This window comes from Andrena cerasifolii, chromosome 5 (assembly GCF_050908995.1).
Source record: "Andrena cerasifolii isolate SP2316 chromosome 5, iyAndCera1_principal, whole genome shotgun sequence".
In the NCBI taxonomy this organism is placed as follows: domain Eukaryota; kingdom Metazoa; phylum Arthropoda; class Insecta; order Hymenoptera; family Andrenidae; genus Andrena; species Andrena cerasifolii.
Genome location: NC_135122.1, coordinates 14,898,585 through 14,920,572, shown reverse-complemented (window position 1 = coordinate 14,920,572; position 21,988 = coordinate 14,898,585). Strand labels below are relative to the sequence as shown.

Genomic DNA, 21,988 nt, shown 5'->3' with positions numbered 1-21,988 from the left:
AACAAGCGAAACTAACTTTCATAGATCTTTCATCGAGTATTTATGGCTAAAAGATAAAAGAAATATAAGACTCGTAAGTTGGACGAGATATCCCATCTTCGTTAAAATATCTGATAATGGAGATCAATCCCCGTGAAGTTAGGAAATTAATTTTTCCACAAGTGTTATTTGTTATTTTAAATAAAAAGTAGCATGTGTAATTTACGAGACTAGAATTTCTACGAGACATACGAAAACTATTCCTTTTAATTGGACACATAATTGTATACGATTCTTTTAGTAACTGTATTTCCTGTATTTACTGATGGAATTATGATAAATATCCCAGGAAACTTTCTTGTGTGTGAGAACTCGAAAGTGAAAAAAGAAACTCAACTTTCGAAGCTAGAAAGTAACCACGATTCACAGTTTTTTAAGAGTGACACATTCATTTTGATTTCTGGGTATAGCTGACCGCAAGAAGGATGTAATATTTATAATGAGAAATGGAACGACAGCTAAAGACGTTGAGCGATTTAACGTTAAACTGTTCAATAAACCCTTGATTGCGATCAGTCGTAATTCATCCAAAAATGAAACCGCGAATATAAGCTGTAAAAAGCCCACAATCAATAATACCGATCCTACTGATCTCCTCTTGCGAAATAGTCACAATGCTAATAAGATAAACAAGAGTGTGTGAATGTAAACAAGCTGAGAATTTTCGTAACTGATTTCTTATCGGTGTAAAAGAAACACAAAGTTTGGATCATCTGGTAAACCTTGAAACAGATGTTGCGACGAAAGTTTTAGAATGAAGATGACGCTTGTTTTCATTTCGAATATTGATAAATAATTGCTTGATAAATAATTATTTCTGTGTACAAAGACCACCGATATTTACAGTAGCACAGTGAATCGTAGCACGTCTATTCGATCACAGAATTTGTGTTTAAAGACGCTTCAAGCATCTCCAATATTTCTTCTCGTTAAAATATACAGATTTTATGGTAGACGTTGAAAACATAAACAATATGAATTAATAACTGCAGTGCATTCTAAATACCCCTTGATAATGTGCAAGTAATTCTTAAGTGATCGTGTCGAGGTGTAAGTTACGTAGATTTTACGTAGTGTATAGCAAACATTAAATGGTGACCGCACACAGTTTCAGAGGGGAGGATATGTACACCATTTAAACAAATTCCAAAAAACAGAGAAGGCTGTGCGTTTGCTTAAATACGAAGATCAACGGAAAACTAAGGGGTCGACCAAATCAGCTAAGCTGGAGAGCCATGCATAAACTAAATCGTAGATCGAAAGCAAATACCACTATCGATAAGCGGACAACTAATCAACAATGAAGGGGAAAAAAACACATGTTTGTGGGGTATTTATCGCTAACTCGAGAAATCGAAAGCGCCGTCTTACCTCGTCACAGTAGCGAAGCATAGATTTAGGACACTCGCTCGAGATTGTACGATGAGAATTGCTGGCGTCGCTATGACAAACAAGCTCTTAACACAGTACAAAATTCAACGTCGTCTAGACGAAGAATCAATCAGCCACTTTCCTCCAATCGCAATTTTCCAAAGATCAAGCTCCGGCTAACCGAAATATTCATAGAAACTCGGGCTAAGGGGAATAGTCCAATATCGGCCAGACAATTTGAACTACTTTCGCGTCTCTGCGGGCCAATAAGGTTTGAATATTAATTACACTCCTGGTTAATGATCGAGGAATTATGCAAATGGCCAAATCGAGTTCCGCCACTCGATTAACAAACTTGACGAGTAATCACGCGGCTATTGTTACTTTCGAGATAAGCCACACAAGTTGTTACCTCCTTGGTGCCGCGGATCACGTGTCAGAAGGCACGAATGCGACCACTCGAGATAATTGCACGATCAATCGTAACAATTCAGGGCACTTTTATTGCGGCGGGTCAGTTGCGAGTTCGCCGTTAATGATTAAATGTCATTCTGATCGACCTTCGATCCGCGGGTCACGAGGACGACACTTTAGACGCGTTTGCCTTTGGAATGCAGCTGCGCGTTAAAAACCGACAGTGGTCTGGCCGTACGACGATAAGAACCGACGATAAGACACGTAATTTTCGATGTTGGTTGCGACATCTGTTTGCACGTTGATCACGACGACGATTTACTTCTCGTGAAAAGTGAATAAGACCCTCTATCGAGTCAGCGCGTGGAAGACAAATTACTGGAACGCAGTTTGAAAATTTATACTGTTTCCCCTTTATTTGCGATCAGACGTTTCGAATATATTCAGTAGATTTTCCACTTTCATTACGAACAATTCAGGATGACGGAGACAATGGTAGAGTAATCGACGCGTGGAAATTTCAATTCGATACAAATTCTCGGCGGTGTCCACTTGATTTATACGAAAAGTATTCGATAAGAGTAGGTACCAGCTATGTTTACCAGCTACTAATTCGACGAATTGAAATTGGGTTTTTTCGAAGCAAAAGTGAATCGAGAGGGCGTAGCAATTTCACCAGACAGATATATTCCAAAGCTCTTCGACGCCAGCGTATCAAAACCTACAAAAATTTTCGGGATAAGCTTCCAGTTCCCATGGGCCTAATTCATTCGTGCTTCAAAATCCCTTTCGCAAGGAAGCCCGAGTGCCGTTCGCGGTCGCACGATGGAAACGCGACACGACAAATTTCTCTGCCCACTGAATTTTCTATCTCATTAGCCGCGTATACTCCTACCGAGTGCTACGATCGATCTTTATCCGCGCGTAAAAGTGTCGACGAGTCGTGTTAAGATCGGTTACAAGTTAATCTAAAATGATGTCTTACGCTCGGAGTACATCAAAGTACGATGGGTGGTTCACGATTTTCCTCGTTCATGACCCATTCCTCGCTTTATTTCGTATCAGTCGTTAAAAAGCAAGTCCACGTTGTTTCGCCAACAGAGGCGTCGCTCTAGCGACTGTGAAATCGGCGCGAGGGCCTCTCGTCGATTTCACAGATCGTGGAGCGATGAAGATGGTTTCGTCACATCCTCTCCGTACGATTCCCACTACGGGCATCCATCGTTTGCATTAGGCATCGTTTTAGGTCGAAAATCTGCTCCCTGCTCGGGTTAGGCCACTAATTTGCAAGTATCGCGCGAGTCACCGTGACCATCGACTTCACTCCAAACTGTTACCGTCGTTTACCTCCGGCTAGTACGTGTTTCCGGCTACCTGATCTAATTCTACTCGATACTGGCGGGTGGGTAGGGGGTTATTATATACGTTTTGCTCCTGCGTCGTCTATTTACATCGTTAGCTATGGTCTCACGCCTTCGTTTCCAGCGAGATTTCTGCGTAATGACGGATAATAAATACGTGTGTGGAAGCGATAGGCGAAGACGGGTTATATTATCCAGGGAGTCCTAAGTGGTAGGATTCAGTTCCCTGATCGAACAGATTCGAGACTCGAAAACGACTTTCCGGGATCATCGAGCCTAGCCCGCTTGCAAGGATCAGCAGCGCGCTGGCTCGAATGAGCATCGACAGCTAGCGCAGAGGGTCCAAGTGCAGCCACGAAATCACTTTACTAGTTACTCGACAGGAACCCCTTTGGAAAATGTACTTTCTTTGGGCGCAACTGTTTTCGTTAGTCACTTTGTTACTCCATCTTATTTTCTCTATCCGGCCGTCATGACCAGCCCCATGTCTCAAGACGATTTCGAATCCCATCGCGCGCCTCTCTTGTCGCCCACAGGCGATCGAGCGGTTCCCACCACTTAGCCACCCATTCTAAGCCCCATTTTTATGTACAAGATCTAGTGGAAGTTAGACGAAGCTGGGTCTAACAAAGGGCGAGCGATGTACGCGCTACGCGGCGACAGCCAAACTGGCGGATGATTCTCGGCATCTGTCTCTCTTAAGACTTTCTCAAGGGGCTGCTAGATTGCTGATCGATCCTAACCTCGGTCGCTGGGCTCTGCTTGTCGCTGACGCGATCCACGGTGATGAACGGCGTCACTGGAGGCGTCGTAGGTGTCTTGCCCTGAGGTACCACCACCTTCTCGCAAATCTCCACCACCGTTCGGCGTCTTTCCGCGGGCAGCGCCTCTTCACCCACCGTCACCTCGTATTTCATGCTGGGCGGAGGGCAGGGGGCGTGTTTCGGGGGGAAGCCCGAGGGTGATTGCTCCGGAGTGGAGGACGGCGACAGGGGTGTGAACGGGCTGGATGGAATAGTGGTCGGTGGGACCGTGCCGCTGGGACTGACAGGGATCGGTATCTCCGACGCTTTTGGAAACTGCGGGGACGACAGCAGGCTCGTTGGACTCTTGGCGTTCGACGGTCTGCACTTCATGAATAGTATTTTCGGCGAGGATGGGGAGACAGGCGGACTTAGGGAGGACGTGGAGCTCGTTGGAGATGATTTGGTGACTATTGCTTTCCGAGGAAGCGGGGTGGGGATCTTGGATGCTGCCCGTGGCGATGTGACCGGTGTGGTCTTTGTGGCATCTTTCACGGGGCAGCTCGAGGCGGAGGTAACGTTAGGCTCTAGCTGGAGGGTCGTCGGAACGATCGCTGTCCTGGCAGGTGACAGGGGACAACTGTCTACGACGGTGGACTCCGACGACGTTGAAGATGTGTTTGTGGTTTTGGGCGAGTCCTCGTTCGAGGGACTTTGGACTATTTCGTCGGTACTGAATGTAGGATCTTGCTCCTCTGCGACAGCTTTGGAGCTAGATGCTACGTTCGCTTCTTTAGCGGGCAGAGTGTCTGTTTTGGGGTCAGCTGGCTCTTTGGAGAGAGGTAACTTTGGTTTGGGAAGCGTTTCGGGAGGAGTTCGTCGCGGAGGTACTTTGGGACTCTGATATACGATCGGGCGACTCGTGACGGGGCAGGAGCGAAGTGTAATAGAGTTAGTAACCTCTATGTGTGCCTGCGATTGTGATTTGTTAGTCGACAGTTCCCCAGAAGTGTCAGCAGTGCCCTAGAGAACCAAAGAGTTATTGGATAGATAGTACGAACTGCCGTCCCGTAACCAAACAGCAAGAATAGGTTTAGCTTTCAAACTGGCGATTGTTAAACGAATGTACGAGGCTCAGTCGTGAAGTAAATATAACTCTACTTTAACCACCAATTAGCAAGACCCACTCTGTACGATACATTCTGCTAATAAAATAGTGTCTAGAAAACAAGGCGATTTATTCCTGCAAGCCGTTACTCAACGACTGTCTTTCGTAAGCTAAAACATCCCGGCACTCATGATTTCGCTGATCATCTCCCCTCGATTATCCATAAGTACCAAAAGCTATTCAAACTCGTCCCCCCGCGAACTTCAACCAACACAATTTATACTCGAAATCGGTAGTCTGATTTTTACTTATGGCAATCGAATGGACTTGATCGCGGCTGAGAATAAACTTGACGAACCAAAAGAAAGAAGTATCATGCAACTCTATCATTACGCCTTACCTTCTTTGTTACTACTGCTTCCGGTTGGCTGGCAGAAATCGTAGAGGTCTCGTTTACGTTTGCAGCGGTGCTCTCCACCGCGGCAGTCTCCTTCGCCGCGTCAACGTCGCGAGGCTCTTCCGGTTTCTCTTCGATGACCTCTTGCCTCTCGATGATCGTACTGGCGTGCACGATGTCCTCGTCCACCGGCTCGTCGGCCTGGCTGACGGAGCAGCTTACATCGGCCGTGTGAATGCCAGAATCCTCGCGATCGGTGTCGTTGAGGAGCTCGGCGGACGAGGATGATGCTGGGTAACGTCTGCCATAATCGAGCTCCTCTAAGCTCTGTACGCGCTCGAACGTATCAGGACCGCTGGAGGCATCAGCGTCCAAAGAGTCCAGGCTTCTGTGGAAGGCAGCCCTCGGCACGCGATATTCGGAGTCGGGCGACGAGCTTCTTTCACTGGGAGTGGAGGTATCGATTCTGTTCTCCTGGTCCCGGAAGCAGAGCGAATGCTTGCCAACGGAGGACCTCTTGTCGGCGGACTCCTTGCTCCTGGCCGCGTCCAGGGCACTCAAACGATCCTTTATCGTCCTAGCTGACAGCTCCCCGTTGTGCCTGGACTCGTGAGCTGTGCCAGGCGCCGACGACTCGTCACTGCTGCTGTACTTCTCCAGGGTGGACAATCTTTCTCTGATAGGTCTGACCGTCTCCAATTCCTCGGTGCTCAGTTTACGATGAACGGAGGAGCTCTTGCTCTCTCTCTCCGAAGCTTGTTTCTCCAGATGGGACAGCCGCTCGCGGATCGAGCTCATGTCGCCCGACAGTCTATTCAGCGACTTGCCCGTCTTCTCGATAGTCTCGGGCTCGAACTTCTGCTTCTCCAGGTTCGAGAGCCTTTCCTTGATCGATTTCGCCCCGGTGAAATCGCCGGAGAGCCTGTTGTTCGCCTTGCCGTCGCCGCCCTTCTGCGACGGCTTCTCGAAGATCTCCCGCCTCTTCAGGATGTCCACCTTCACCGCCGGTAGGGCGGACTTACCGTCGTCGGCCAGACTCGTCTTCGAACCGTTCATCGACGACTTAGCGCTGTCCAGCTTCGCGTCCAGGCTAGCTAACGACCGCCTCGGTATGTTCTGCGACACGCGGGACACGTAGCCGCGGATCGCTCCCTCGTAGGTGTACTCCTCTGGTTCCGGGGAGCTGGTCGTCGCTGTCGTCGCCGAGTCGTACTCCTGGTTGCTGTTGTGACTGTGGTTGCTGTGGAAACCGTTCCCGAACGGTTTCTTCGTCGTCGTTGCCGTCGTTACCGTGGTGGTCGCCGACGACGTCATCATGTCGTTGCCGATCACGCCCTCGCTTGCCACGGTGTCCACGTCCGAGTGGTTCTTCTCGATTTCGCTGTCTCTGTCGCTCTGTAACAGATTTTCCAGTTCCCTTTTCCGTTAACCCGTGCAGTGGCCACGTGCCGTGGGTCGAGAAAGAGTTTAACAGTGTTTGACGAGGTTACTTTTTTAGAGAAGGGAGGGGATATAGCTCTTGCGGGCAAAGCTGAAGGGACTCGTGAAGAAGGGAATGTTTTGTTCGTGATAACTATGGTACTTTCAGCTTCTGTCGATGAAGAAGGTTGGAACAATTTAGATGGAATGTGTGAATGCTCGGTGCGAGCGTTAATCTTACCAGGACACTGTGTGTGTCGTCGTGAGTGTCGCCGCTAACAGAGCTCTTCCCGCTGCTGGTGCCTATACCTAGATCGCTCAGGTCATTGGCATCCTCCTCGTGGTACATGGCCAAGCTGATGCTCAGTTTGCGACCCCTATTGCCCCTCTCTTCCATCATTTCCGAGAAAGTCTTGCTCCGACGACGCTGCCGATCGTGTTCCTCAAGCTCGAGTTTCTTCACCTCGACCACCCGCTCGATTATGTGCTCCTGACGCTTCCTTCGACTGCTCTTCCAGTTGTCCAAATTCTAGGAACACGATCAGACGCAGTACGATTGAGTATATCGAAAGATGGTGAACGTAGTTCCTCAAGCTAAGGACATTTTCTCATTTAAATAGGATATTGTAGTTATTTGCATTCATGATATTGCTTGCAATAATTGTGCACGCAGATAGGGCATTAGATATTCATGTACCGGGGACACGGGTTGCTTATTCCGCGAATGAAATTATGCATTACTCACCGACTGCCAATCTTCGGGATCATCGCGAACCTCTTGTTTTATTTTCTTCACTTCCTGCACCTTCTGCAACTGCTCCTGCGCCGTACGGTATAAGGAGCATGGCCCAACTTTGACGAACTGAAGAGGATTGGTGGCTTGTTTAGGAGGCGTTTTTAGGGTCGTCTTTAATTTTGGCGGCTCGTGTGTGATCTGGAATTATAAATAAATTACGTTCAAGTTCTTCCACCATTATTCTCCGTCTTTGCATTTCTATTCTTATCTACCAGCCAGCGAACAAAGTTCGTTCTGTCTCTTGTTAAATGCGAGCCCACTATTATGCATTATTCAGCGAAAAATAGAATGAAAATGCATGAAAACTGCAATTCAGTCGACGACACTGTTCGCGTTTCTCTATCAAGGATTGAACACCACTCGACTCGCCCTTCGGATCTGCTAGCGTTAGAAATTTCTTCGACAAAGGCTCTTGTAACGATCTGTCGTCGCCTCGAGGATCACTTCAGGAAGAATAGGTCAAAATGGGACATTCACTGGCGAAAGGGGAAGAAATGATGGAACAAGTGGCAGTGTCATTCCTCTCCACTTCCTCGATCACCCTCATCAAATATTTTCAAATACAAAAAGGAAACTAAACGTACATTCCACACCGGTCAAATAATATTTGAACTACGTACTCTTAGAAGTCAAACGGTTAACGCTTCCAAAACTGAAGTTTACAGAAGTGACGAATTACAATCTTGCTAAAGAAACTGGGATGAGAAGACGATATAAAAATTCAAATTGAAAGAACAGTAGGCAGAGGGTGTGGGAAGTGGAGACAGAAAAATGGAATGCACCGCGAAGAAGGACGACAAGACACAGGTGGAAAATAGGAAAAATAACGAACGGTCTTTCGTTAAACGTCGATAACCGAGCAAAGCGGTTGCTATGGCATCGTCGGCTAAGCGGAAGCGGAATCACGCTTGGTACCAAGGCTTTTCAAAAGCGAATATCGCCGCGAATCGCTGCGCGGTAGTTAACGACGATTGTCCAGCGAGTCCTCGGAAAATTGCGCCCCTTTGTCCCTTTAATCCTGTCATGCGCTTCGAATCCGATAGAAGCGTTGCTGACGATGTCACCTTAACGCCTCTCGTTTCACTTGTTCACCACTCCACTGTATATTTTTCAAATCTTCTTTGACATCAGCGACAAAGCAGGTCGCAACCAGAACTGAATTTCACGTTTCCCAATTCCAAATGTGGTAGCGATATCGCATTATCTAAATCCCTATATCATTCGCGATGCATAAAGGAAACAGCTTGAAGTGCACAAAAGAAACAAGTCGGAGGATGCACAAAGCATTCTCTACATAATTCTTGGATTCCGTAGCAGGGGGATCGAGTGTAACGCGTTTATTATAAGTTCTAAGTAGGTACTTTCAAGAAGTTTTTATTCAGAAGTTTGCGATCGACGTTCCGACAGAGGTTCCGCTCTTAGACTCTAGCAATGATCTGATCTTAGGATTTTGGGACAGGGTTATATGTACAGGAGTTGTGGAAGAAGGGATAAGGATGACGCGGAAGGAATTGTGGAAGGCGCAAGGGTTGATGATGGTGACTAAATCTGTTATCGCTGTACAAAGGATTTTACGAGGGTGACTAAGTAGTCGCGATGCGCTGGCATGCGTTTAGGATGTTCGTGATGTATATCTGGCATCCAACATAATTGTTTGTTCCGAGAAAAAGATTTGCAAAACTCCGCGAGATCTCTGTTAACACCTCAGTGACAAAATTCACGCCTCAGTTTTCTATCCACATGGGCCTCAGAAATTCACTCCACAGAAGCCATTTCTACAAACGAATAACACAGAATAATACAAGCGTCCATCTGCCAGACATGGACTTATCTCAATCTTCCAGCTTCCTCCAGTGGAACTCAACGGAGTTACCTACACAAGATTCTGAGAGTCTGTATCGCACACACCAACCATCCGTAAAAGGTGACGATTAGAAGATAACGCGAAGATACCACAGAAATGCTTATTGCGCAATCATCCCCAAAGCAAGTATAATTGAATGCATCCACCCATAACGCAGATGCAGTTTCAACCACCGACTTCCTGCCATACTATTCAAAGTTGTAAGGCGAACGCTGCAAGATCCTGCTCCCGTTTCTATCAGTAAAGTGGATCATAATTTCTGGTACATTCGCAGGGTGGCCCTCCTTAGTATTCCTAAGGCTCGCGTCTTCCCGCAGGAAGGACACACAGAGAAAGGATACTCACCATCCTCTCATTTCGCCGCTCCGTGGCGGCTGTCTGCGAGGCAGGCATCCTTCGTTCCTTCCTCCTTCTCTCTCGTCTTCGGGGAGCTCCTCCTCTTCAGTGTAGCACGACTCCTCGCACGGTCGGGCCCATCCTACGTCTCGTCCCTGCAACCAACACAGGAAATCGCATTAGCTGACGAACTAACTACGTCTCACTCTAACGGAATCCAAGATCGCAGAAACGCGCCGACGTGATTTCTTTTAAGGAGATCTGGACTTAGTAGCGTTGTGCGGGGCTTGCTTTGACGAGGGTGGGTAAGGGTAGCGTTACTAAAGGTGTCGAGGGTAATGACAGAAACGGAGGCTACGGTGGAGACGTGATTTCAATGCTGTCATTGAGATTGAGTAATTTCGTACTTTTGTTAATATGGATCTCTTTCTGTGGGAGAAAAACTTCCGAATTCTAATTGAATGGTGGAGGAACTTGGAGGTGTTCTTCTTAATGTATTGTTACATCTACAAAATCTTATAAGTTTCTTAAAACGAAACACCTGGGTTTGGAGCATTTAGGTTTAAAGAAAACAACGAATCATTACCCCGATGATCAAACTGAGAGAAGGGAGAATATCAAGTCTCTGGACAATGGAGATAGAAAGGGAGACACTTGGCAATAGAAAAGAAGGCTTGGCAGAAAAGCTGCCCGTACAAAGAGCGGTAGCCATTAGTCCAGATAACGAGGAAGACCGCGGGGGAAGCAGGTGTACCTCGCAAAAAGACACGAGCAAATCGCGTGGTGGACTATAAAGCGATATAAAAATTCATAAACCGAGTATCGAACGCGGGGATCGTTAACAGCGTTCGAGGAAGGCGCAAAAAGAGGAACGTGAAACGATGGAAGCAGGGGAAACCGTGCCAGCAAGAAGAATGGTGAAACGGGTCAGAAAAGTGGAGAAAGATGGGAATAGAATTAAATTACTCCTAGCAACTTTGATAAGTATTTAACGTTTCGAATCCAGCTGGCGTGTGAGGTAACCGCGATGGTAGAGGAAGATCGAGACAGGGAAATGGATCTCATTACGGAATACTCGCTGGGGGGGGGAAAAGAAAAGCCAACGAGAAGAAAGGGAAAAACCGCGACGGAACTGGTTCAAGAGCCTCGACAGGCGTAAACCGATATTAAAGGTTCTGTCGATCCAAGAAAATCGAGTAGCAGAACCAATCATTTTATCGGGACGGAGCGGAAGGAGGCTGAAGTCAGATAATCAGCTGATTAATTCACGTTCTAAGTAATTAACGGAGGGCGATTCTACTAATTATTTCGTCGCGTTGCAAATGCGACATGCCAACATTGTTGATGGCACTCCAAGGAATCGAGGGTAACTAATAAATTCTGATACATCTAGGAATGCATCTCTCCTTTTTCGTTCGATGCTAGTAATGTTTCTGCAGCGTATTATGCAAATTGAGGACGTTAATTAGTGACAGGAAGCCGACACTCGTCTTAATTGGAACATAATGTTTCGATGCTTGCTGATCCGATTATTCTAAAATAGGGACGCGTTGGTAATCAGTGTTATCGATAGGTTTACGGTGGAAGCGATGGAATTTCAAGATTTTCTCGACGATAGCTTTGTGACTGCTTCGACGGAGGTAACAAAGTTTCGATAGCAGAGGACCCCGAAATTTTCGTACGTGGATGTATTCCTTCCGGTCCTCGTTTCACTAGACTCGCACATATCGTTCGACGAGCAAATATTATTCCAGAGAGGCTATGTTTGCGCGTTGCATCCGTTGCGAACGTTCTATTTCCAACGCAACCTCTGCGCTCGCGATCAGCTGAAAGCTTTTCAAGGCTGTTGATTTTTGGTCGCCGACGAAAAAATCGAGCTGCCGTATTCCCTCGAGCGCCAGTAATGTAGTTAAAAATAACAACAACAACAAAAAAAAGAAGGAAAATAGCCTGGCATTTTTGCACGGGTCCATTATGAAGTTAAGTAAAATAAATAAGTAGATAGAATATATTGGATTACAGTGAAAAATTCAATACATTTTGTATCCCCCAGTCCGTGGTAATTAATTGTCTGGCAACGATAATTAGGAGTACAATAAGTAGTTTAGGTAACGCACAGTGAATTAGCGCGGAGTTTCTCGCAACTGAATATTTTAAATAGTTCGTGATTCTTGGTGAACATATTTTGCGGGCAAAGTTTGCATAACCCCTACGCAATAATGCCTAAATAACCAGGGGAAGTTATCTGATCGATGAAAAACACAGGCGATGCTGTGAACCTAAAGGCATAGCAAACTCCATACGCAGGAAAATTGCGAAAATGATTGATCAGCATATAGTAGCCAGGAAATTAAGGAAACTAACGAAGGATAGCGTGGATAAAGGATAATGCCTAACCAACCTGTATCCTGCTAATCGTTGAGAACGAGAATATGCAAAATCATGTGTAACCGTATGCGGTCTTACTTATTCATGTAGAGGAGTGGTCATTACGAGAGGCGTGCGTCGTGGGAACGAAAAAATGCCACCACACCCTTAATTGTTTCACTTCTTTGGGAATCATATCGACGTTTCCACGATAAATCTCCTAATCCTTTTCCACAGTCATTTCCTTTGTTTAGCATTAAGCGTTCCACTTTAATCAATGCCCATTCAACTATGCCAAAGTACGATGTACTGATCGAGGTGGGACCAACCTCTTATCTATCGTGTTAGAATTAGAAAGACTGGTTTAGATGTTTTGAATGAAATCAGAATTTACTAGCGACTTGGAAATATTTAAATATTCACATATTTAGTAGCAAGTTGTAGCACTAATAATTCCCTAGCATTTCTCATTATCTGCCACGGAGGATTTGCAAATAAAGGGCGAGGTCCACAAGGCCACTTTTCTCCCGTTTCATTCGCAAACTGATTCACGACCACGTTTTCCCTCGTTTGTTTGATCGCGTAGAATTTACATCCTCACCTGGAGGTTTACAACCACTGAATTGTTCGGTCGAACACGCAGCCCGTCGGGCGATTTGCTCTTCACGATTCAATGCATCCAATTCGTTGAATGCATGGATGATTCCGTTCGCCGTAAAAGTTTCTCGGTATCGCGTGGCTACTGTACCATAAAACTCACCGCTAAAACGTTACGTAAAATAAAAGCCCTTTGTGCCGGGCGACTAAAACGGGACGCTTTTAAAATGCACCGGTGGCGAAGATCTGAACACGATAACGTTGGCTCAGTCGCTCTCATTAACATCAAAGAAGATGCGATTACCCTCACCTGATTCGTTGATACGAACTGTCGAGAGTTTGTGAACACCTCTGAACGGTGACTAAAATTATGGATAATTGCGTCTATGAGGGTCGCGAGCGACTAAAAGTAGAGCGAAATCAATAGCCATGAAAAAGTGGAGAAGCTCGAGTAAAGTGGAGAAAAAAACTTGCGCAAAGAGTAAAGTGAAAATTCATGTTCCACGGCGCTTGAGGTTTCCCGAGAGGCAGACGAAGTAGAACCTCCGTTCACGCCTCTAGCAACATTTAAGGAGCGGGCAGAGGAAGCCGAGGAATCGACGACAGCTTCTAACCATGATGCCGACACGCTCTGTATCCTCTGTCTGATGGTACCGAGGCAGAATCGACGAGAACGATCAAAGCCAACAGGAATGTCGGCGGAACTCGGGATATCGATACGTGCACGCACACCGCGAACCGAAACGCGGCTACGTGTGCCCATCTCGATATCCCCGTAAATCTAAACCGCATTCAGAGATTTTATCGATCCAAAGCCCCTCCTCGCGTAATCGATAAAGTTTATCTCGCGTCCGCACCAGTTCTGTGGTGTTAATTGGCTTTGCTAACTTTTCACGGCGTAGCTTCCCGAAATTTATATTTCCTGCCGGCGAGTGGCTGCCGATTCTCTACGGCGATCACAGAACTTCACGCTCTTTTATAAGGACCGTTCGGGATCGAGAATCTTATCGAAAGAGGATTACAGAACACGTGAAGCTTATCGTACGGAGGGCAGCTTTAAAATTGAATGTTATTTGTTACTAAATAGTTTTCAGAAGGAAAATTGAGAAAGCTGAGGACGAAGGGAGAGCAATTAATACAGATTATCAAATTTAGCAGCAAATAACGAAACATTCCCTATTCTTTCAACTCTAAAGAGCACGCCAGCGATTGACCACTACTACTGCAGGCCAACTAGTGGAAATACCGCGTAATAGACAGACACGTCAGTCAGGCTTCCACTCGGTTGCGGTGGAGGAATCTTCAACGCTGATTATCTCCAAAACAGAGGCTCGCGAAAGAAAAATTTCTTCCACCTTGTCGACATATGTGTTTGCAAGAAACATCAAGAAACATCTCACTTTCGATTGCATTTCTAATTACGCTCCAAGTCGTTATAATGGCTCATTAAGGGGTCTTCCTAGTGTGACGGCTGAAAGAACTCTATTTTTCGGGAATTAAAAAGAGAAACAAGTATTGCACGTTTGTAGCTTTAGTCCATCGCCTTTTGAGGTCATAAAAAGAAATTGGAAGTAAAAATATCCGGGTACGGTATATAATAGGTGGGTATGTACATACGTGTCTACATAGTTTGAAGGAATATATACAGTGGAGTGTGGCGACCACGTCACTTTTACAGGCCCTAGATAGATATACAGTTGCATTGACCCGATAGCAGGCCCCGTACGGACGTCGCAAGATACGCGAAAATGTCGCAAGAACGGTGACAGTTAGACGAGTGCTGCGGCGGATCGCTTTTCCGTGACTCGTTTACGAGCACGTTGTACCTGACATTCCGGCTCCACGCTCGCGGAAGAACGTGTTCCCGGACGAGTCACTCCTCAGGAATCCCTTCGGGGCAAGTAAAACCGGCCTTGGGCCTCCTTGAGGCCTCTTGTGTCAATATGCTGCAGCCCCTCTTCCCCTCTTTAACATGCAGATCAGTTCTGCCAGAAGAAACAAACGTGCCTGGCTTTCAGGAACCGGGAACACGCCAGTCACGATGCGCGTTCACCTCGGTGCCCGCCGATTCGGCATTCCACTCGGCAGTCAGGGGAACGTGAAAAGTTATGCAACGCCGCTCGATCGTCATTTTCCGACCAAGCGTGTCAGCGACTCTCGAAATCTGCTTCCGAAAGTTAGGCACGGGGGATGCAAACTCTTCGAACGACCACCTCTCGTAGAGCTTACAGCGATAGACAGTAGAGCGCAGCTTATTTTTCAACTATGAAAATATGATCTTGCCATCTCAATTTGTTCCTTTTTATAAAAAATAATATCCAGCAGAATAATATGAGCACAATTTATCTATATTTAGGGGTAGCTCAGTGGTGAAATTTCCAGTGCACTTGATAATTATATGGAAGGGCATGAAACGCTAGAAGTTTCTTCAAATACATTCATTTGTCCATTAAGAAAATTAAAATCTGAGAAAAGGTACCATTGTGCCCCCTCTGAGGTGTAATCACATAAAACAATTGGTAGATTGTGCCCTGACAGCAGGAAGCAGACACTGTCTGATGTCTGAGCTTCTGTGAACAATAAATTTAAAAAATTATCAAACACAAATGTAAACGTTTGAATCAAAATATGGCCATTATATGTTGAACTTTCATAATTTCTATAATCTTTCACTCACTTAAGCTACCCCTAAACATAAGAATGTATTGTCCAAAGTTTGTATATACAGTGTTTGTACATCTAAAGGAACATATCAGGAATATTATTAATCTTATAACAAAATATTAAATTCTCATTTTTAACTTTCAAGCTCCACACTAACAGACAGGCTTTGAGACTCGCCCTTGAGTGATCCTTTAGTGATCCCCAAGTCAGAGCTTTTCGACAAGCTGAAGATGGGAAGCTTGCGCATTTATGAATATCGCGGGACGTACTAAGAATTCTTCGACCTCCTGCATCCCCTTTTATTTCAAAACTAACTGGGAAGTAATGCACGCGTTACAGTTGCGAAAGAATATCCCGCTCAGCGCATACCAACATTCTGCTCCACGGCATCTGCTGGTAATCTCGTTGGAATTTAAAAACGAGCAGAATATCACCTTGATCCCGATAGCCAAGCTGGGGGAAACCATATTCGTATTTAATAGCAAGCATGTACAGGGAATTCGAACGACTAACCTGATTACCCTCCATCGCCTAACGTTACCTTCCACGTCCATTAACCAATATCACCCATGCACGATTGGCTGGACGAAATCGCCCGCTACCGGACCTCCTTTACGCTCCGCGTGAAAACGCGATCGAACGGGGCATCTGGACGAAAATGCGGCTGGCTCTAGCTATCGTTAAACTAGATCGCCCGGAGAACCGTCGAGGTTTCTCGCCGATCCTCTTTGGCTAAATAGGCTGTTGAGAGCAGCCCCGATACTTGCGGTGTACCGAGGCCGACGTTTTGTCGCGACGTCGTCCCCAGCGCGCCGGTACCGCGCGAGCCGCTGACGGAAATACGGCGAGGAAGATGTAAAAAGGGAGGCGGAATTAAAGGGTTCTCGGGGTCGTAAACACAATTTCATCGGATTCGTTAGACCTCGACGAGGTGTTAACTGTCGTTTTCCAGCGGCTAAGGCGAGCCTCGCGCCTAAGAAGATTACGCAGATCTGCGCGTTAGCGTTTGGAAATTAATGGGCGGCGCGCGATATCGCGCGGGAGGGTGCGAGCGACGCGTTAAGGAGATAAAAGGGGAAGAGGGGGCGAGAATCTTAACTCACGCCTAAACGTGAAAGCTGGCGCGTCGACTTAGCGCGAGTTATACCGTTCCTCGAGCGTACTTTGCGCTGCGACGCTTTAAATCGTGGTTCAATGCACGCGAAATTGTTGAATTGCGGTCCGCTCTGGCGGGGAGTTCTACAAAATTGATACGTTTCCGTGAGGTGTAGAGGGAATCAGCTTTCAGAGTCTTCGTTTCCTATTTTGGCTTATTTCTTCGGAACCTTATATTTATCGGAGTTGGACATTAATTGAATAAAAAATTATTTAAATAACGGATCGAATAAAAGTTACTTTTACTTTAGATTATTCTACGAATAAAGTTAATTGTTTTATGTGTCGAGCGTTTCAACTTCAGCGACGAATAAATTTTTCAACTTTACACTTTAACTATAATTTTAATCAATGTCAAATAATTTTCTGGAGCGCGTTCGAGCCGCGAAGGACCGTCAAATTAAAATTAAAGTTGAGAAATTTTTAACTTTGTTCGACACATGACAAATATTTTTTAACTTTTTAAATTTTATTTAAATAAAAACTTTGCCCATCTTTGATATTTATATAATATATAGTAGAGATAAATTCAAACTTTTCTGCCTTTTAAGGAACTTCCAATGTTTTTAATTAAAATATTTACACAAATCTCTATCTTCTGAAACAGTCTCCTAATAACAGTAATATACGCAAACAGTCTTCCGATATAATTTAATCGCAAACTAGCTGATTGCTTAACGAATTATTACAGTGGAAGCTTAACTTTTACTTTAAACTTTGATAATTAATATAAAGGTCATTCCTCCATCTGTTTTCCTCCCACGCAATTTGTAACTCATCAACCTCTGTGGAAAAATCGTGAGTCAAGGTTTACACGGCAGTATCTTCAACATGTGTTATACGATTATCAACTCATGTTCTAAATTTCCTGAAGTGTTACAGGATTCGAGTAAATACTCGTTTGAAGCAGATCGACATCGAAATCGGTACAAGTGGTACAACCAACCGCTTTCCTAATTGCTACATGAGTAACCTTAATTACACCTACGATCATCTATCTAATCGTCCGATCATTATTTGTACGAGCGCGGACTTATCGTTAGTACCGCGCGGTATAAGAACCGCGAGCATTACGCTCGTTAGATCGTCCAGGAACGACTGTCATTTATAACAAATTCAATTTGTAGCTCGAAAACGCACGTTTGGGACACCGCAGCCAGATGATCAATGGACACGACTATTTGAAGCAAATGATAAGTGAAATATTTCCACCCGGACTAATTCGTAATCGCAAACTTAGAGTCCGCGAAGGTGTCAGTGGTGCCATTTTCCGTTTTCCCTGGGAACGAACTCGCGTTTCCTCGTTTCTTTCGTCACAGCTGGCGAAAAAAACTATTCCGCTCTAACTGTGAAATCCATGGAAAGCATCGTTGCACTCGTTGCTGAATAAATGTAATTCCCATCGAGATAACAAGGCGTGCGTGCCGAGTCACAGTCATTGAACGCGATAAATGAAATAAACATAAGAACAGCCAAGAGGATGTTACGTGTCGAATCATAACGACAGAGAGTTCTACGATTTTTCCGAGCTCTGCGTAACGCTGCACGCAATTATGAATATTTTACGATCGCGTTTCGCTCGGTGCACGACATGTCCGCGTATAGGTGCTATCTGCAAGCTTCGGTCTACCAGGGGACATCAAAACAACGATTTGTAACAGGAAGGGTAAGATGATCATTATGCCCTTCAGCTACGTCGCTCTGTTGTCTAACGATTGTATAATTTTCCCTTCCTTTAATTCACACGTAGCCCCGGTAAAATTATTTTTCCCACTTTTAAGACGCTTCTTCAAAATGTTACGAAACACTGAAACACAGCAGACCCATTTACATTATTCAACGGAGTTGAACGCGCAAATTTAGCGAGTCACGTTGCTGTCCCAACTACACACTCAGGGGTCGGCAGATACATTAATTTAAGCAGAAAATTGGTTAATGACGCACGTAGTGGGTCAATGAAACGCGAAAGGTAATGCATGCTCGGACAGCCAAGTGAGATTTATCAAACACGCTTGGGATCGGATCACAGGATTCGATCTTGAGTCTACCGAACAGGAAACAATGCAACGATTGACACAGTTCTTCGCGGGCTGTAATTCAGCGTGTAACATCTCCGTTCTAACTACATTTTAATTCGCGAAATTGCGTGAAAATAACAGTGTTCAGCGTGTACGGCGAGGCAACGCAGCCACGCTCGTTGTTTTAACGGTAGTCCAGTTATCGTTCCAGGGTCTTTCGATCTCGAGCGTTCGGTATCGTTCCGCGTTCCTAATCGCAAGAATCTCGACGCTGCAGTCGGCGGTATCGGTTTAATTCCTGTGGGAAGCATCTCGCCATTATGAATTCATCATCATCCCTGCGCAGAGATTAAATGGCCCGATAGGCGATTATAAATGCGGCCTGCAGATCTCGTTCGGATTCATAGAATTCAATCGGGCCGGATCGAAACATTATTGCGTTCCCAGGCAGGAAATTGAACATCGAGGAAGCTTCCTGCCGGGGGAAAAACGTTGAAACAAAAAAAAAAAAAAAAGAACAGAGGAAGCAGAGCTGCAATTTGAACGTCAACTGAAGCGTTGCGACGCGAGGCTTGGTAAAAGCAACGACGCATCCTCTTGCCATAGAAGGGAATTCACAGGGAGACGTTAAAAAGTTGCCGCGCCGAAGTAGCCGAGCCTTTACCAATACCTATCCTTAAAACAGGCGAAATAAAATTTCGGCCCGCAGCAATCTCCTTTCAGAAAAGATTCCCTTCGCTCGGCTTGACGACGCACTTTGTAGCGCAATTGCTTCCGTAATGGCGGACAGAAATAATGGAAGCACCACTCTGCCGTTGAAATTCGAGAGAAAAGTGTTCAGTACCGCGCCCTTTCCCCCTTATCTCGTATATACGAATTCGTTGGCCACGACGCGCCTCGTTGCGCGGCTCGTTCACGCCCGAAAGCGGCTCGTGATCGTTTGGAGGAGAGGATCCTCGACGCAACAAAGACTCTCGCGGGTCGCAATTAAGGTTCATCGAACGAGCCACGCACGGAGGAGGCGGCGAGGGTGTAATAAAAACGCAGGAATGAAGATAAAGGAATTTCTGGCGATTGGGTCGTGACCCCTCGGGGCCTCGCGATGAACCCTCGATATACGGGCCGACGATGCCATATTGCACACGTACCGTGCATTAAGATACGCCGCGGATCGAGAGAAACGAAGGGAAGGAGGCAGCGAGAAATCCGCCGGCGAGATTCGTAGACGACGCCGAGGCACGAGAAAAACGAGCGAGGAGCTTTCCCATTCGAGGTTTTTCACGTACGGGATACCCTAGGCGAACCGCGCGCGTTGGTCTCGTCGCGTCCAGCGTTGATTTAGCGTTCCCAGAACCGCTTGCAGTAGGGTTTATTACTTTCGTTAACTGCTCACGAGGCATTGTTGAAAGTCGCAAAGATTTTACGTTTGGGTTGCATTCGTCTTAACGGACGTTCCTTCCACGGGAAGAAATTATAATGAAGGGGTTAACAGACGCGGTACTGTTCCCGCATATGGCTTTAGTCCTTACTCGGGATTACGTTACTCGGCTATCTACATCTATTTTCCGAATACACTGTTAGTTTTAAGTAGTTCTAAGTGATTGGGTTAACAACAGATAACAGCTGGACCTCGCCTTTTCCACTCTACTTCCACTTTTACATATACTACATAACTTCTAATTCTACTAATTTGTTCTTTTTTGTTTTCTTATATGTATTTGTGCATTTTCTTTTATCATCTTGTTACTTTCGCAATGTCTACTGGTGCAGTAAAGAATTATTATTATTATTATTATCTGATTTTTGACTGACCGCAGTAGTTCCAACAATAAATTCGCCACGGGTTTCTTTTTTTTTTAATATTATCAAGTTCGAATTATATTCTGAAATGGGTACCTATTTTTAAAGTGTTTCCTTTACCTTATCTTATATGGGTGCGGGGGGTCGCCACGGTTTTTGGATTTTTTTTTTAATATTATTAAGTTAAAATTGTATTCTGAAGCACCTATTTTTAATGTGTTTTCTTCATCTTATTAAATTTACCTTACCTTACATAGGGATGGAGAATCGCAGGTTAATTGAATATTATAAAAGGGGGTCGCGACTCAAAAATGGCTTGGGAAACACTGATTTATATGAACGAACCTCTGCCCCCCAGTGCCTCTGGGTATCTGACTGCAGCGAACGACATTCCTAAGCTATTCTTATCCTTTAATGCACTTGCCCCGGCTCGAACGAATTAAATGTCATATCGCACTAAAAGGGGGCGATTTAACTCTGTATCTATAATGCCTATCAGTATCGCAGTAGGATTCGCAGCAAAGCAAACATTATGCTTCTCCGCCGGCGCAGAGATGCCATCCAATTTGCGACAGAGTAGGAACAAGTAGAGCTTTCTCGAAGGGAAACGCTGCGAATGAAGCACAAATCAGGCTCGGTGTTTTCGGAGGCCACGTTCATCGTATAAAGTACCGCTTCCCAGGCGTCGGGGGAGTCGTGGACACAAAGACGCGTTCCAATATTAGGGGAACGAAGCCTCGGGCGGTACGTCGGTATCGCGAAGTAAAAACGTGGGAGGAAATAAGCCCCGGGGGCAAAAAGAAGACGCGGACCCTGCCGTTAGAACGCGTGCTCGTAACGCCTCGGAAATACGAGGCTGTTTTGGCGAATCGGTGGATTTATCGCGCAATTCGCGCGCTTTTTCAGCTCCTCGCGCGCAGCTGCAATCGCGTCGATATTTTCAGAACGTCGCCTGTACTTGCGACCTCGCGCTCGACCGTCGGCGAACCCTTTCGATCTCCCCAAGGTACCTCTCGATCTTTCCCCAACGTGTCCCCTTCACTTTTCAAACCAAACGATTTTCGAAACGACTTCTACCGCGTCATTGAGCAGATAATTTTGAACCGAGGGTGTAAATCCTTTCGCAAGGGAAGACGCGAAGTTCGAGAGTCGTTTCCATTCTGACTGGTGCGAGGAAAGGGTTTAGAGCTCTCCATAGAATAATGCTAATTATATCATAATCTTGTGTACGCGATGATGGATAAGCGCAGGTTATATACTGCGCGAGCAAGACTCGAATGTAGGCCTGTACCTAGGAATCGTATAATTCGACCTACGTTAAGAGCAAGCCACGAACGTCCGTGCCGCATGGCCCCCTTCTTTTCCTTTCTCGTTTTTATTTTTTCACGGCGACGGCCGTGCAAACATGCCCCTCGAAGAAGTGCCGTAACAATTTTATGGTACATAAAACGGCGATTTTATGCTAGCACGATTCACGGGCTCAAGTGGGCCTTTTATTAATCCGCGTCATGGTGTTTTACGGTCATTCGGCGCTGGCCT

General features: G+C 45.7%; 1 protein-coding gene across 8 annotated transcripts in view; it reads right to left on the bottom strand.

Annotated features, from left to right (window-relative positions):
• Smash (smallish) overlaps positions 1–21,988 on the bottom strand; it is a 140,650-nt gene that overhangs the window by 8,981 nt on the left and 109,681 nt on the right. For 6 of the 8 annotated variants that reach the window (XM_076813105.1, XM_076813110.1, XM_076813107.1 and 3 more), the window contains 5 exons: positions 9,858–10,003; positions 7,598–7,786; positions 7,094–7,381; positions 5,437–6,828; positions 3,929–4,951 (listed from right to left, as the gene is read on the bottom strand). In XM_076813105.1, coding sequence (XP_076669220.1) covers positions 3,929–4,951; positions 5,437–6,828; positions 7,094–7,381; positions 7,598–7,786; positions 9,858–9,905 — 2,940 coding nt within the window. In that variant the 5' untranslated portion in view covers positions 9,906–10,003. Of the gene's footprint in view, positions 1–3,928; positions 4,952–5,436; positions 6,829–7,093; positions 7,447–7,597; positions 7,787–9,857; positions 10,004–21,988 lie in introns of those variants that run through there. The other 2 variants (XM_076813113.1, XM_076813111.1) reach the window with 2 other exon arrangements.